At 39.7% G+C, this 16,157-nt stretch overlaps 1 protein-coding gene across 1 annotated transcript in view; it reads left to right on the top strand.

Annotated features, from left to right (window-relative positions):
• Positions 1-11,906, top strand: part of LOC311051622 (paralemmin-1-like) — a gene marked incomplete at its 3' end in the record, with an annotated part of 52,895 nt that extends 40,989 nt beyond the window's left edge. The window contains exons 5-12 of the mRNA XM_084066202.1: positions 2,338-2,428; positions 3,146-3,170; positions 3,335-3,448; positions 6,163-6,294; positions 8,621-8,745; positions 9,545-9,710; positions 10,454-10,523; positions 11,468-11,906. Of these exons, the coding sequence (XP_083922328.1) occupies positions 2,338-2,428; positions 3,146-3,170; positions 3,335-3,448; positions 6,163-6,294; positions 8,621-8,745; positions 9,545-9,710; positions 10,454-10,523; positions 11,468-11,906 (1,162 nt within the window). The remainder of the gene's footprint in view (positions 1-2,337; positions 2,429-3,145; positions 3,171-3,334; positions 3,449-6,162; positions 6,295-8,620; positions 8,746-9,544; positions 9,711-10,453; positions 10,524-11,467) is intronic.
• Positions 11,907-16,157: the final 4,251 nt, after the last annotated feature.

Genomic DNA, 16,157 nt, shown 5'->3' with positions numbered 1-16,157 from the left:
TTATAGACATGTTTACATGTAACCTGGAACAATACCATCATTATAGACATGTTTACATGTAACCTGGAACAATACCATCATTATAGACACGTTTACATGTAACCTGGAACAATACCATCATTATAGACACGTTTACATGTAACCTGGAACAATACCATCATTATAAACATGTTTACATGTAACCTGGAACAACACCATCATTATAGACATGTTTACATGTAACCTGGAACAATACCATCATTATAGACATGTTTACATGTAACCTGGAACAATACCATCATTATAGACATGTTTACATGTAACCTGGAACAATACCATCATTATAGACATGTTTACATGTAACCTGGAACAATACCATCGTTATAGACATGTTTACATGTAACCTGGAACAATACCATCATTATAGACATGTTTACATGTAACCTGGAACAATACCATCATTATAGACACGTTTACATGTAACCTGGAACAATACCATCATTATAAACATGTTTACATGTAACCTGGAACAACACCATCATTATAGACATGTTTACATGTAACCTGGAACAATACCATCATTATAGACATGTTTACATGTAACCTGGAACAATACCATCATTATAGACATGTTTACATGTAACCTGGAACAATACCATCATTATAGACATGTTTACATGTAACCTGGAACAATACCATCATTATAGACATGTTTACATGTAACCTGGAACAATACCATCATTATAGACATGTTTACATGTAACCTGGAACAATACCATCATTATAGACATGTTTACATGTAACCTGGAACAATACCATCATTATAGACATGTTTACATGTAACCTGGAACAACACCATCATTATAGACATGTTTACATGTAACCTGGAACAATACCATCATTATAGACATGTTTACATGTAACCTGGAACAATACCATCATTATAGACATGTTTACATGTAACCTGGAACAATACCATCATTATAGACATGTTTACATGTAACCTGGAACAATACCATCATTATAGACATGTTTACATGTAACCTGGAACAATACCATCATTATAGACATGTTTACATGTAACCTGGAACAATACCATCATTATAGACATGTTTACATGTAACCTGGAACAATACCATCATTATAGACATGTTTACATGTAACCTGGAACAATACCATCATTATAGACATGTTTACATGTAACCTGGAACAACACCATCATTATAGACATGTTTACATGTAACCTGGAACAATACCATCATTATAGACATGTTTACATGTAACCTGGAACAATACCATCATTATAGACATGTTTACATGTAACCTGGAACAATACCATCATTATAGACATGTTTACATGTAACCTGGAACAATACCATCATTATAGACATGTTTACATGTAACCTGGAACAATACCATCATTATAAACATGTTTACATGTAACCTGGAACAATACCATCATTATAGACATGTTTACATGTAACCTGGAACAACACCATCATTATAGACATGTTTACATGTAACCTGGAACAATACCATCATTATAGACATGTTTACATGTAACCTGGAACAATACCATCATTATAGACATGTTTACATGTAACCTGGAACAATACCATCATTATAGACATGTTTACATGTAACCTGGAACAATACCATCATTATAAACATGTTTACATGTAACCTGGAACAATACCATCATTATAGACATGTTTACATGTAACCTGGAACAATACCATCATTATAGACATGTTTACATGTTTACATGTTTACATGTAACCTGGAACAATACCATCATTATAGATATGTTTACATGTAACCTGGAACAATACCATCATTATAGACATGTTTACATGTAACCTGGAAAAACACCATCATTATAGACATGTTTACATGTAACCTGCCCAGGTCCAAGACATTTAACTTGAAGAGCAGTGGTGTAAAGTAACATGTAAAGTAACAACACAACAAAATGTGCCAAAATAGCAGATAAACAAGCTTGCAGCGCATCGCATCACATCACAACACATCACAAAATCTAAAATGACAAAGTATGCGTTCCCGGATTGAATGGGTTATTAATCAAAATCTATCAAAGTAGCTAATAACTAAGGTTTTGAGATTTGTGAGCTTATATTTTTAATGGCAAGCATAAAATTGGCATCCTAAAATGTTGACGTCTTCACAAGTATAGTAATACAAATGTGTGTGTGCGTGTATGTGTGTGTGTGTGCGCCTGTGTGTGTGTGTGTGTGTGTGTGTGTGTGCGCGCACGTGTGTGTGTGTGTGTGTGTGTGTGTGTGTGTGTGTGTGTGTGTGTGTGTGTGTGTGTCTGTGTGTGTGCGTGTGCGTGTTCAGGTTGGAACAGGAGCTAGCAGACCTGGAGTCAGCAGTGTGTGTGTCTGTCACACACAGCAAGGACAAGATGGAAGAGGACCAACACATTATAGTAAGAACACACATGCATGCACGCATACAAGCATGCACACGCACACACACACACACACACACACACACACACACACACACACACACACACACACACACGCATGTACGCACACACACACGCATATACACGCATGTATACGCACACACGCACAAATACATATATATATTTTTACTTTACTGGAGTAATTCCAATTTTCAGTACTTTTACTCCACTACATCTCACAGGCAAATATTGTGCTTTTACTCCATTACAATTTTTGAAAACGTTAGTTAACAGTTACTTTGTAGATTTAGATTATTATTACAAAACATACCTTAATCATTTCAGCCCACTACATTTCGGCCATCTGAAAATAGCAGATCTACAAGCTCACAATGTGTCGCATCGCGACAGATATGTGAGCTTGTAGATCTGCTATTTTCAAATGATTTTGATACATTTGACACTAATGTCCAGTTTTTTAATGTGAAACTGGACATTCTACCTAAAGAGCACTTTCTACCTTTGGTACTTTAAGTATATGTTGATACCAATACTTTTGTACTTTAACTCAAGTAAATTGTGAACTGGGACTTTTACTTGTACAGAGTATTTCTACTATTGATACTTTACTTACCCGTGTAAGTAAAGAATGTGAATACTTTTTCCACCACTGAATCCAATGTATTGTCATTATACGAGATCATGAGATGTAACCAATCAAATCTCTTCCTGCAGGTGACATCATCGAGTTCAGTGAAAGGTAAGGTTCCACTCCTTCGTTATGTTCTCTCCATCTTTACTCCTTCTCTTTCAGTCAGTCTTTCTGCCAGAGTGTTCCCACGGCAACCTCTCTGTATCTCCACTCCTCCTCTTCTTCCTCCCCTCTATCCTTTTCTCCTCCTCCCCCCCCCCTCCTGTAATCAGCTGTAGAGGTCAGACCGGCTGTAGAGGTCAGACCGGCTGTAGAGGTCAAAGGTGAAAGGCCCGTCTCTCGGCCAATCAGCTCTGGACAGGAGGCGGGGCCTATGATGAGAGCGGGTGAGTCAGCATGGAGCTAACCATGTCACCATGGAGACCAGATGTACACGGTCGTCATGGAGACATGATGTCATGGTTGACAGACAGACAGACATGACAGACAGGTCATGGTGTAGCCTACCCAGTTCCATTAGGGAGGGGGATGTCCCCCCCACTTTTGAGAAGAAGGAGAAAAAAAAATCCAATTTAGCAGTCACGGTCTGTCACCTACTTCTAATTAGTCTACTTCCTGTAAGGAATCATATTACAAGTTGCTCTTAGTTTGAAATCTGCACCCGTTTTAGAGGAAATCCGATTTGTGTTGAAGCGTAGCCATCATGGCGCTGGTCCAACGTAAACAAAACGCCCATGGATGAATGATGAATTATCAAATATTGTCAAATGTCGAAATCGGTCCCCCTCACTTCAAAATTGCCCTCTGCGCCCTTGGCTGGAGCTTGTAAGATACCTAAATGATATTATATAATGTGCACATGGGAAAAAAAGTATATTTTTTTTCATATTCCTGAACCCATTATATGTCAACGGTCGTTCAAAAATAGTGTTTGTTCGTGTTTGTTCATAAGCTGGTCCACCAGACTCTCATTGATGGCCTCAGGTTGTCAGTGGTGCAAGCCTGGTGTAGAACATATATGTACCTTCATATTCAAGGCACACATGGCCATAATGCATCATGGGTAAGTGAGTTCCATACAGAGAAACACAGAACAACATGTACACACATTGTCCATTTAGTGTGGAGGCACTGCAAACCTTCAGACATATGACCCCTGGTGGTTGAAAGTGTTCACTGCACCCGGTCACACAGCACAGTGCTACATACAGACAGTGTAGATAAGCTACAGGCACACTAAGGGTAAATGTAATTCCGTCCTAAGGGTGGCGCTAGAGGGAAGACCAAATCAGGTTTCATGTCAGTCCAGTCAGTAGTTTTACCCATGTTATGTTGTTTGTAACTAAAATATGACTGACTAACCGCCATGGTAGCAGCGCTGCTAAGGGAGGGGCTGTGTTCACAGAAAGAGATAGCACTGTATATTTTGGACAGTGCTGTATATTTTGGATGGTGTTGTACTAAATGATATTTTAGACGGTGCTTTATATTTTGGATGGTGTTGTAAATTTTGGATGGTGTTGTATATTTTGGATGGCGTTGCATATTTTGGACAGTACTGTATTGCGTACTGTATTGTGTGCCCCAAACTCCTTATTTTCATTATTTTCATGAAGTTCTTCTTTCAAGTCCACGGTAGCAATTTCACTTATTTATCCGGTATCCTGTATGAGTTCTCTCTCCTGATTGGATAATATTGGTATCCCAACCTGAAAATGCATTTTCTGTTTATTAAAGAACCGGAGAGATATGGAGACTCCTGTTACTGAACAAACACTCTATCAATGAGTATTAACACTTACTTTAACAAAGGAATATCACTTACCCTACCTTTAAGTAGGCTACCAGAGCCCTGTGAAGTGTTACATACATTATTACTATGGAGTGTACATGCATTATTACTATATGAAGTGCCCATGCATTACACTAGTCGACTATAACTGCCCACGTGCCATGATCAGTTTAAAATGGATATTACATCCAGTTGATAATATGACACAAATGTATGCAAGTGGCACTTGAATATATGATGCTGGGAAAGTCATGTAGTCAAATTAATACTTACAGTGTACACTATGTACAATACACTACTTTACTTTATGTGCTTATTTAGACGGGACGCCGTATATGAATGAACAATACATATCAATGTAATGTAAATACACTGGACTTAGCGATGATGCGTCATTCATGCGTCATTTAGTCATTCAGAACGACCTGCTTTCTATCTGTTGATGTTTTGTGTGTTGTGTCCCATAAACCTTTAAGTCTGTCTGTCTGTCTGTCTGTCTGTCTGTCTGTCTGTCTGTCTGTCTGTCTGTCTGTCTGTCTGTCTGTCTGTCTGTCTGTCTGTCTGTTCCGCTGCCCTTGTCTGAGTGAGTGTGTTTTGGTGGAGTTTGTGTGTGTATGTGTAATTACATGTATTTAACAATTTACACTAATGACCTGATCTTGGATAAGTTTACATTACAGTCAACCAATAGTAAAGGATCAGATCCTAGCAGTGGTGGAAAGTAACTACATGTACTCAAGTACTGTACTTAAGTAAAATTTTGAGGTATATCTTTTACTTAACTGGAGTATTTCCAGTTTTCAGTATCTCAGAGGAAAATATTGTACTTTTTACTCCATTACAATTATTTGAAAACTTTAGTTACTAGTTACTTTGTAGATTTTGATATTATTACAAAACATACATTAACCACTTCAACCATTCAACCATTTCAAATGATTTTAATACATTTTACACATTTGAAAACTTCAAATGTGCCCTTCTGCATAATGAATACTGTTACTTTTGGTACTTTTAAGTATATTTTGATGCTAATACTTAAGTACGTTTTGAATGCCGAACTTGTGCTTGTAACAGACTATTTCTACAATACTTTTACTTAAGTAAAAACATGCGAGTACTTGTTCCATCACTGTGTAGAACAAGTGTGTGTGTGTGTGTGTGTGTGTGTGTGTGTGTGTGTGTGTGTGTGTGTGTGTGTGTGTGTGTGTGTGTGTGTGTGTGTGTGTGTGTGTGTGTGTGTGTGTGTGTGTGTGTGCGTTATGTGTGTATTGCATTAAACTCAGACTGTCCCCCCCCCCGTCTTAGCGATGTACTCAGTAGAGATCAAAGTGGAGCGTGATAACACCACGGGAGAAACCAAAGTACTGTCGTCCAGCACGCTACTTCCTGTTGACCTCACGCAGCAGGGGGTCAAGGTGTACGAGGACGCACAGAAAGGTGATCTCCGCGGTAACCGTGGTGTCCCCGTGGCAACCAACCAACCAACCAACCCACCACCTCCACCGCGCATGTCGTTGAGTTGTTGTTGGTGACTTTACGAGAAGCGGCTGCCTGTTGACCTTTAAATGGAAACGAGCGATTTTCCCACGACAACAAAACATTTGACACAAACAGTTAGAAAATAAACCAAACATGTTTTTAGATTGTTTTTTTACCCATTCAATCCGGGAACGCATTTCTGTCACTTTAGATTTCTTTGGCTATTCGAAAATAGCAGATCTACAAGCTCATAGCGCGTCACTGAGTGCCGCACTATGAGCTTGTAGAGCTGCTATTTTTGAAAAAAGATATATAGAAGATATATATCTATATCTATCTATCTATCTATCTATCTATCTATCTATCTATCTATCTATCTATCTATCTATCTATCTATCTATATATATATACATTTTTTTACTCAAATCTTTGCTTCTGGGGGGTCCCTGGAACAGCATATTTTGAGATGGGGTCTGTGGCCAAATACATATAATTTTGGGGGTCCTTCACATGAAAAAGTTTGAGAACCACTGATATTATAGCAACATAAGTTGCTAAAAAAAAAAGTTGATAAAATAACTGAATACATTAACAGGAACACATACAGGAACCGTTGACAACATAAACTTGCCAGATATGTTTATCAGACATCCTAATAACCTTGAGCTTGTAGATCGACTCTTCCGATGGTTCCTCCTAGAATAGCGGCTGCTAAGATTCAAGTGGTTTATAATATACTGTATTTTCATAAACAGAAATGACAAACAGACTCTCTGCAATGTGGAAGATTGTGGAAGAGCTTGTCTGGCTTCAGAGAAGTCCTAAGAATTTCGGAGAAGAACAAAATAAGATTGGACTTGAAAACGTCCTAATTAACCCATTAAAACCAGGAACACATCTGTGTAACCATTTAAACCCTTATTTGATACTTTGGCTATTCAAAAATAGCAGATCTACAAGCTCATAGCGCGGCAACAACTGCCATGCTTTGAGCTTGTACATCTGCTATTTTTGAAAAATGCAAATCTGTGTGTAATCTTATGATATATATTTCTAAGCAACATTTTTTTTCAACTAAAATCTTTACCCCTGGGAGGTGCCTGGCATAACATATTTTGTGAAGGGGGTCCTTTGCCAAATACATATAATTTTGGGGGTCCTTAAAGGACAACTTTGTTTTTTTACAACCAAGGTTTATGTTTTAGATTGTAATTAAAGTAAATAAATGATGCGTGTTCAAAAAAAATTATTTACTGCTTTCTATAGTTTTAGCAATTTTCGCAATCTTTTTTACAGTGGGCGGGGGCATTCTGTCCGGTGGCTAAATATGTCTTTTTTTACACAATAACCCGGTGTTTTCTTTATTATTATTTACAGTAGCTCTTTTAGCCCCCAATAACTCACATCTGGCCATCAAAGACCACAGGACCTTTTTTATTGTGTAAAAAAGGCATATTCAGCCACCGGACAGAATGCCCCCGCCCACTGTAAAAAATATCCGGAAAATTGCTAAAACTATAGAAAGCAGTAAATGAAAAAAAAAAAAAACACTCGTCTTTTATTTACTTTAATTACAAGCTAAAATATAAACCTTGGTTGTAAAAAAACAAAGTTGTCCTTTAACATGAAAAAGTTTGAGAACCACCGACACAGCAACATGCGTTTTTCAGAAAACGGTTAGGATTTAGAAGACATTTTGTAGAATCGGAGCCTCAGGCCTTAATGGGTTAAATGAGTTGATCGTACGCGAGGAGCACATAACGTGAGGAGCACATAACGTGAGGAGCACATACTGTAACTTGGTCAGATCAATCACAGCTTCTCATAAAGTGAACCCAGCTTCCACAGCAGTTATACTGTTGACCCTTTTTGAATTGTTTTGGTATTTTCTCTTTTTTTTGCAGCTTCAAACATTGTTTTGTGGCTTCCTTTTGATTTGTTTTATTTGATCACTGCTATGATGTCACTGCTATGTGATGATGTGATGATGTCACCTGCAACCGGCCTGACCCAAACCACCAACCCTCACCAGCAAGTCTCCTCTCCTCTCCTCTCCTTCTCTCCTCTCCCCTTCATATCTTTGCTGCCCTGCTTACTTCTCTCCTTCATTTCCAGTTAATTGATCTGTATCTTCACCTTCCAATCTCTCTCTCTCTCTCTCTCTCTCTTTCTTTTCATTCTGTTGACTGTGTGTGTGTGTGTGTGTGTGTGTGTGCGTGCGTGCGTGCGTGCGTGCGTGCGTGCGTGCGTGCGTGCGTGCGTGCGTGCGTGTCTCTCTCTCTAGTGGTCCATGAGATGAATGGAGAGGATGGAGGGGTCCAGCTCAGCTCCTCAGAGGTGGAGGATATGATCCTGAAGGCCGACCAGGTGTCACACATCGTTACCGTGACGACCCGGGAAGCACTGGAGGTGCTGTTATGATGATGATGATGATGATGATTTTATCATTTTAATGACTGTTGTAAAAGCTGCGTGTATTTTCTTCAGAGTCTGTCTTACAGCCTTAACCAGTGATGTAAAGTAACTAAGTACATTTACTCAAGTACTGTACTTAACACATTGTGTGCCCAAAACGGTCCGGACCGTTTTTGACCCAATTTTATTTTTATATACGTGGGGCCCACGTAGGGCGCTAAAACGAAACTTTGGGATCATCCAAGGAGTTTCTGAGAAGGAGAGGCCGGATGTGGATCCATGTCAAAAATCCTTCCGGTCGGCCTTTCCAATGTTAACTCCTTGACTAAAAGCTTAATATCTTTTTAACGTGGTGGAAGCGAGCCGATCGGCGATCACTCTGCAATGGAGGATCGCGTTGGAAATATTATTGTTCCAGGCGTTAGTCGGGACCCTCCGCCGTCTCGCACGCACGCTGTTTTACATGCACGTCCGCGTCGGGGCTTCTACAGCACGAAACGTATCAACGTAAGTGGATGGAAGAATAGCAGGCACTGAATGTATAATATTTTAATAAACCTCTGGCACCCGATGTGTTAAGTACAATTTTGAGGTCAAATATTGTACTTTGTAGATTTGAATTATTATCACAAAACATACATTAACCACTTCATTTTGGCCATATACATTTCGGCCATTTGAATTCCAGACATTTACCTGTAACAGAGCATTTCCTGTTTTGCAAGTATTAATACATCTACTTAAGTAAGTAATTTGAGGACTTTTCTTCCACCGCTGTTTGTTTGTCATTCAGATTGTAGATGAGACCAGTGAGGAGTTCACTGGTCTGGAAGCAGCTGCTGCCGTCACTGGTCTGGAGCCAGTAGCTGGTGGAACTGATCTGGAACCAGCCACTAGCATCACTGGTCTGGAGGCTGTGACTGGGATCACTGGTCTGGAGTCAGCAGCTGGCGTCTCAGGTATCTCTACTTAATGGTGTAAAGCAGGGCTACTCAACTTAAGATGGCTCAGGGGCCACTCAGCAAAATACCAAAAGTCCAAGGGGCCGCAAGCTAAAAATGTCGGTCCTATTTTGGATTTTTCAATTTTGTAACACACACTACACATTGTTATTGTTATAAGAAAATGTACATTTTGACATCATATTCTTTTCACTGTACCTGTTTATTTTGTGTGTATGTCCAGTGGCATCAGTTCAGCAAAAGCTAAGGTATGGCAAGGTTAGGGTTGGCAACTCCCAGAGATTGAAATAAGGGACACCTATCCTGGGCGAGGGGCAAAGCCGTGCGAGAAAAATGGGGGTCAACCCCCCCAAAAACCCGAAATGCATCGAAAACTATGTATTATACCTGTAACAATTGACGCACCTGTATGTATGTCTGTCTGTTTTTTAGTATTTTGTTTTAGTTTTTTTGCACATGCAAAATTATTTTGCATGTAACTATGTATTTGATTATGTCTGTTGTAGCTGTTTTCTGTTATGTATTATTATTATTGTTATTATTATTTATTATTTATTTTCCTTTTCTATGGAAAATAATTGAGGGTATGATGATTTGAGAGCACAAAAGACAAAGAGAGAAAAAGAATGAACTTGTATTTGTGCTGGGGGGGGGGGGGGGGGGCATGGGGCAATGAAATGTTTTTAATGTTGAAAATCAAATAATAATATACTTTTTTTTCCGTTGTGGTATTGCTCCAGCAGATGGCGCCAGTGATCCGGCGCTGGGGGAAGCGAGCACGGAGCAGCCGGTCACCATGGTGTTTCTGGGGTACGTCCAGGAATTCTGGATTAGTAATTGATTGGCGGGGGGGGGGGGGGGGGGCACAGATCGGTCAACCAATGGGAGCCCCCGGATGTTGTCGCCGGATATTTTGAATCCGCCCCTCTAGGCCGTCTATGACGTGCTGGGTCAGGCTAGTGGTACGGTACTTCTGCCAACAAACACAAGGATCAGACCATAGTTTAATTAGTTTAATTAATAGTTTTTACGCTTAATGGACAAGTTGTACCAAAACAATAGCTAGCAGGCATATATGCGAAGACATCATGACTCTTATAACAAGACAAATATCAGATAGATATCATATCTATCTGATGATATAAATATCAAAAGATGAACAACGTAAAACAAAAGTAAAGGTAAGATAAATGATAATATTAAATTGTTTTCGTAACGCACTTTACATCTTTGAACATCACAAAGTGCCACAGGGTTTAAAAACAATGGCATAAGAAATAACAAGACGAAAAAAAAAATATATATATGGCATCAACATAAGAGCCTTCTTGGGGTAAAAAAAATCGCACCCAGTGTGAAGTGAGCGGTGATATTTATTAGTTATTAATTTCATCATGCATCTCGGTAGCCAATCACAACACGTCCTGCGAAGTGACGTGCTTACATTTTTTACGCACGCACACATTTCATCATGCGTCTCGCTAGCAAATCACAGCGCGTCTGCGAAGTTTGAAGTTAATTTCATCATGTGTCTCGCTAGCCGATCACAGTACGTCCTGCGGAGCTTACCCAATGGGCATGTTTTCCACAGCATGGCGTCACAGCGAAAGACCAATTTTCACGACGGAAAGAAAAACTTTCGCCACGGATGGGTCCTAAACCCACTTGTAGGAGCGGTTGCACCGCTCAAAAATAGATTAGAAACTAAAGGCAAAGAGAGGCATAAGAATACAATATATGTAAAACTCCTGCAGGTACCAGAGTGTGGAGGACGAATTGGAGACCAAGAGAGTCCTGGGCGTGGACGAGGGAACGACCGTTCAAGCCGAGCTGGTCCTCATCCAGGACGAAGCTCATCCCACTTCTGACACCGCCGCCGCCGCCGCCGCCGCCCCAGCCGTCACCACCACCCAGCCGATGTCCGCCGGAAAACCACCGCAAGAGGAGGTGGCCGAGCAGAGGGCGGAGCCAAAGAGGAGCCACACCCCCGAGAAGATGAATGATGGAGGGAAAGGAGGAGAGCAGGGAGGTGGAGTCGGAGAGCAAGGGGGTGGAGCTGGAGAAATGAAGGATGAAGGCGGAGATAAGGATGGAGGCGGGGATAAGGATGGAGGGGGTGTGTCCGGGGGCGTGTCCAGCCAGGAGGTCAGCAGCAAGGAGAAGCAGCCATGTAAATGCTGCTCCATCATGTGAGACAGACCACACCCACTTCCTTTAAAAAAAGAAAAAAGAAAAAACACATCCATTTCCTGTACAAAATACACCCACTTCCTGTAAAAAAAAAAATCTTTTCAGTAGCCTGTTCATTTTCATTTTCTTTTATATATTTTAGTTTCCTTTTTTTTTCTCCTCCTTTCAGTCTTTTATTTTGGAGGAGAGAGGAGTTCTCAGTCTAGCCACTTCTGAGTTTTTAAAACATTTAACGGTTTATATAAACAATAAAGATGATCTCTTTATTTTAGAGATTCTATTTATTTGACGGTATGTTTTCATTTTGAAGAAGAAGCTCTCTTGGCCTTGGATAGACGAATGGTTCTGCTGTTCAAGCTTACAACATTATTATTATTATTATTATTATTATTATTCTATGTTTGTTTTATAAAAGAAAAGAAACAATAAAAGATGACATGTTGAATGATAACATCACCCACCATGAACTGGAGGCTATATTTCTTTTCCTAGGATAGGGACTGAAGAGGAGCGCTTGGCTCTGTACTTGGACCGCTTTTTTCTGTTGCTATTAGTTCTACCAGTAGTGGAAGAAGTACTCTCTTTTTTTTGTATCAATACTTTAATATAGACATACTCTGTTACAAGTTAGTTCGGAATTCAAAATGTACCTGAGTAAAAGTCCAAAAAAAGTCCAAAAGAGTTTTGGAATCAAAATGTACTTAATGTACAAAAAGTTAAAGTACTCGTCATGCAGAATGTCCCATTTAAAGTTTTCAAATGTGTTAAAATCTTTTGAAAATAGCAGATCTACAAGCTCACAATGCGTCGCGAGCTTGTAGATCGGCTATTTTCAAATGGCCGAGGGCTGAAGTGGTTATGTTTTGTAATAATAATCCAAATCTACAAAGTAAATAGTAACTAAAGTTTTCAAATAATTGTAGTGGAGTAAAAGTACAATATTTGCCTCTGAGAGTGGAGTAGAAGTGAAAGTATTGGAGATTGGAAATACTCAAGTAAAGTACAAATACCTCAAAATTGTACTGAAGTACAGTACTTGAGTAAATGTACTTATTTACCTTCCACCACTGAGTTTTACTTGTGGATCTGCTATATCTGGCCAATGTTCCCGCCAGAATAATATGGATGCTGGGGTTCCAAACAACTGTACATAATATACAGTGAGATTAAAACTCTTTTTTTCTGGGTGTCCCTCATTTTTCTTCTTTCTTTGAATTGCAGGTAGTTGACAACAACCCTACAAAGCCGTTAGTCAGGGACACAGAGGGCATTTTAGAACCGAAGGGCACTGCATGCGTACCGTGTGTGTGTGCGCGCACACAGCATAAAACTTAATTCGGTACAAAAAATGTACTCCATGAAGTGTAGATGTCGGAGGTTTTTTCTTTTTCTTTTTCCTTCATCCCAAAAGTGGGGGATACCGTACCGGACCGAATCGCTTGTCACGTTAAGCTAAACGAGCGCTCCGGTGTATTGGCCAATCACGAGCCTTGAGTCTTCAGTCCCTACCATAGGAAACCAAAACGTTTTGTGAAGTGGAGGTAAAGAAAGCTGGTTGGTGTTGGGATGGTGGTTATATAGTCTCGCCACTCAGACCGTGTTGTCTTCCCACAAAAGTCCCACGCCGGAGCGCGCGCGTGCTCGCCGGAATACGTTTCGGTTTAGCGAAGACGCGAGGGAACCCGTTTCCTGTCTGTGTGTATGTATTGTCGCGGTCAGTGTTGGGCAGTAACAAGTTACTTTGATTAACTATGTTACTGTAATATCATTATTTGACCCAGTAACGAGTAGTGTAAGGTATTACTCTGCCAAAACAGTAATATTATACCGTAGTACTATATTTAAAAAAAATTGTATATTACTAGGTGGTACTTGGTTGGCTGCCTTTTGAAAACATTTTGTTTCAAAGGTCAAGAGAGATCGCTGCTTTATTTTATAGACTTTTTGATTGGTGACTCTAAATGGTAGTCGCGGGTGGGGGGGCAAAAGTAATATGTAATATATTACTCTTGATTCCAAGTAATAAGTAATATAATATTACTTTTTGAAGCAGTAATATGCAATAAGTAACATATTACTCTCCTGAGTAATATTGCTTGCCCAACACTGTTCATGGTTACATAATAGTTTACAGTTGTTTGTGTAACCTGTCTCACTGAACTAACCCCATACATTGATTATTATTATTATTATTAATATTATTATTATTATTACACCATGTATTCTACTGCAGTGGTTCTCAAACTGTGGGCCGGGGCACACCGGTGTGTTGGAGACAAATCCAGGTGGGACAAACCACACATTAGTGTTGCAATGTAGGCCTACACAACTTTACAACATTGTATGAGTTTAATTTACTATATCAGTACTTTGTGCACAATCATGTCCCAATACAGAGGCAGATTCTTTAAGCACTCAACCTGGCATCACTACTTTGGGGCGTGTCATTATAGGTGATCATTTTAATTATCTCCGCCAGACTGGACGGCCGAAGGCCAGAGATTATGTTTTCGCCCCTGTTTGTTTGTTTGTTTGTTTGTTTGTTTGCTTGTTTGTGTGTTTGTGTGTTTGTGTGTTTGTGAGTAGCCAATCTGGGAACCCATTCGGTAAAAAAAAAAATGTTTTTGTGTAAACCAGGAACTCGGGTTTGGCTCCTCCCCTTTCTTAATCCACTTCCTCCTGGGTGCTTCTGTGTTGTTAAGGCAGTGGTGCTGTTTTGAGAGATTAGTGAGCAGCTAATCTCAGGCACTGTTGAACTGCCGATTAACATGAAACTTTGCACGCACACTCCCAGTTGTAGTCCAAGGAAGAACCTCCACCCTAAATGTTTCAAATCGGCCTCAATGTGGCGCTATAACAGTCCGTTTTGACCGATAACACCCATTTTTGCCTGACTGGGTTTTCCCGCTCTTTTGCATTTTCTTCAAAAGACACTTTTTGCTACTTCTCAGATTTGGTTGAAAAAACAAATCGGTGTCATGTGAACAAGTTGTATCATTACGATTTTTCATATTACATTTCAATTGTGTATTATTGAAAAAACAAAAATCATACTCCACATTGTTTGCCTGTAATGACATTGACCAAATTGTGGCTGGGCCCTATTTCTTACAAAAATGGCATACAGTATATCGAAAACAAAATAATCCAATCATCTGCAAAATGGAATCACATATTGAGGGGCGTCTATAGAGCACACCTCCAAAAGCCCTTTCACTTCTGCCCATAGGGGGCGCCACACACGTGAATAGTTTGCTTCCTCGTGTCCTGACGGCTGCACTGACTGACAGCCCTGGGTAGGCAATCCGGCCGGGCGGAGATCTGTTCTCCAAGGAGTGCACTTTTCTAATTTGTGTTTAGTTTATGTTTTTTTTTATTTGCCTAATTTCACAATGAATACGCTAAGCCTTGAGATGTTACACAATACATGTTGTTTCAACCTAACAGGTCTTCCTCAGCGTGAGGAACACGTGTTAGATGGTCTGTCCGTGGACAGGTAAAATAAGTGTGCTGGCTGTTTTCAAGTGGTGGAAAAAGTATTATTATTTTTTTTACTTAAGTAAGAGTATCAATACTGCAATGTAGAAATACTCTGTTACAAGCAAAAGTCCGGAATTAAAAATGTACTTGAGTAAAAGTACAAAAGTATTGGTATCAAATATACGAAAATAAAAGTACTCATTATGCAGAATGTCCCATTTCACAAGTTTTCAAATTTAAAAATCGTATGAAAATTGCAGATCTACAAGCTCACAATGCGTCGCATCGCAGCGCATTTTGAGCTTGTAGATCGGCTATTTTCAAATGGCCGAAATGTATATAGGGCTGAAGTGGTTTTGTAATAATAATCAAAATCTACAAAGTAACTAGTAACTCAAGATTTCAAGTGATTGTAGTGGAGTAAAAGTACAATATTTGCCTCTGAGATGTAGTGGAGTAGAAGTACTGAAATTTGGAAATACTCCAGTAAAGTAACGATTGCCTCAAAATTGTACTTAAGTGCAGTACTTGAGTAAATATACTTAGCTACTTTCCACCACTGCAAATAAAACTATGTGAAAAGGACATTTATTGTGTGCTGGCTGTTTTCACAGTTGCATGACATTATTGAGCCGTGCGCCTTGAGACTGTTGTTTAATCTGGAGTGGTGCGGGCGTTCTGCTTTGCAGTGCTTTTTCTTATGCCTTGAGATTGTTGACTTGGCCATCAGTGAGCCTCAGGCACCAACACGTTTGAAAACCATTGATCTACTGT

The sequence above is a fragment of the Gymnoscopelus microlampas genome, assembly GCF_963454915.1.
Source record: "Gymnoscopelus microlampas genome assembly, chromosome: 9".
NCBI lineage: Eukaryota > Metazoa > Chordata > Actinopteri > Myctophiformes > Myctophidae > Gymnoscopelus > Gymnoscopelus microlampas.
The sequence above is the reverse complement of the archived record's forward strand: the minus strand, read 5'-3'. Positions and strand labels throughout refer to the sequence as shown.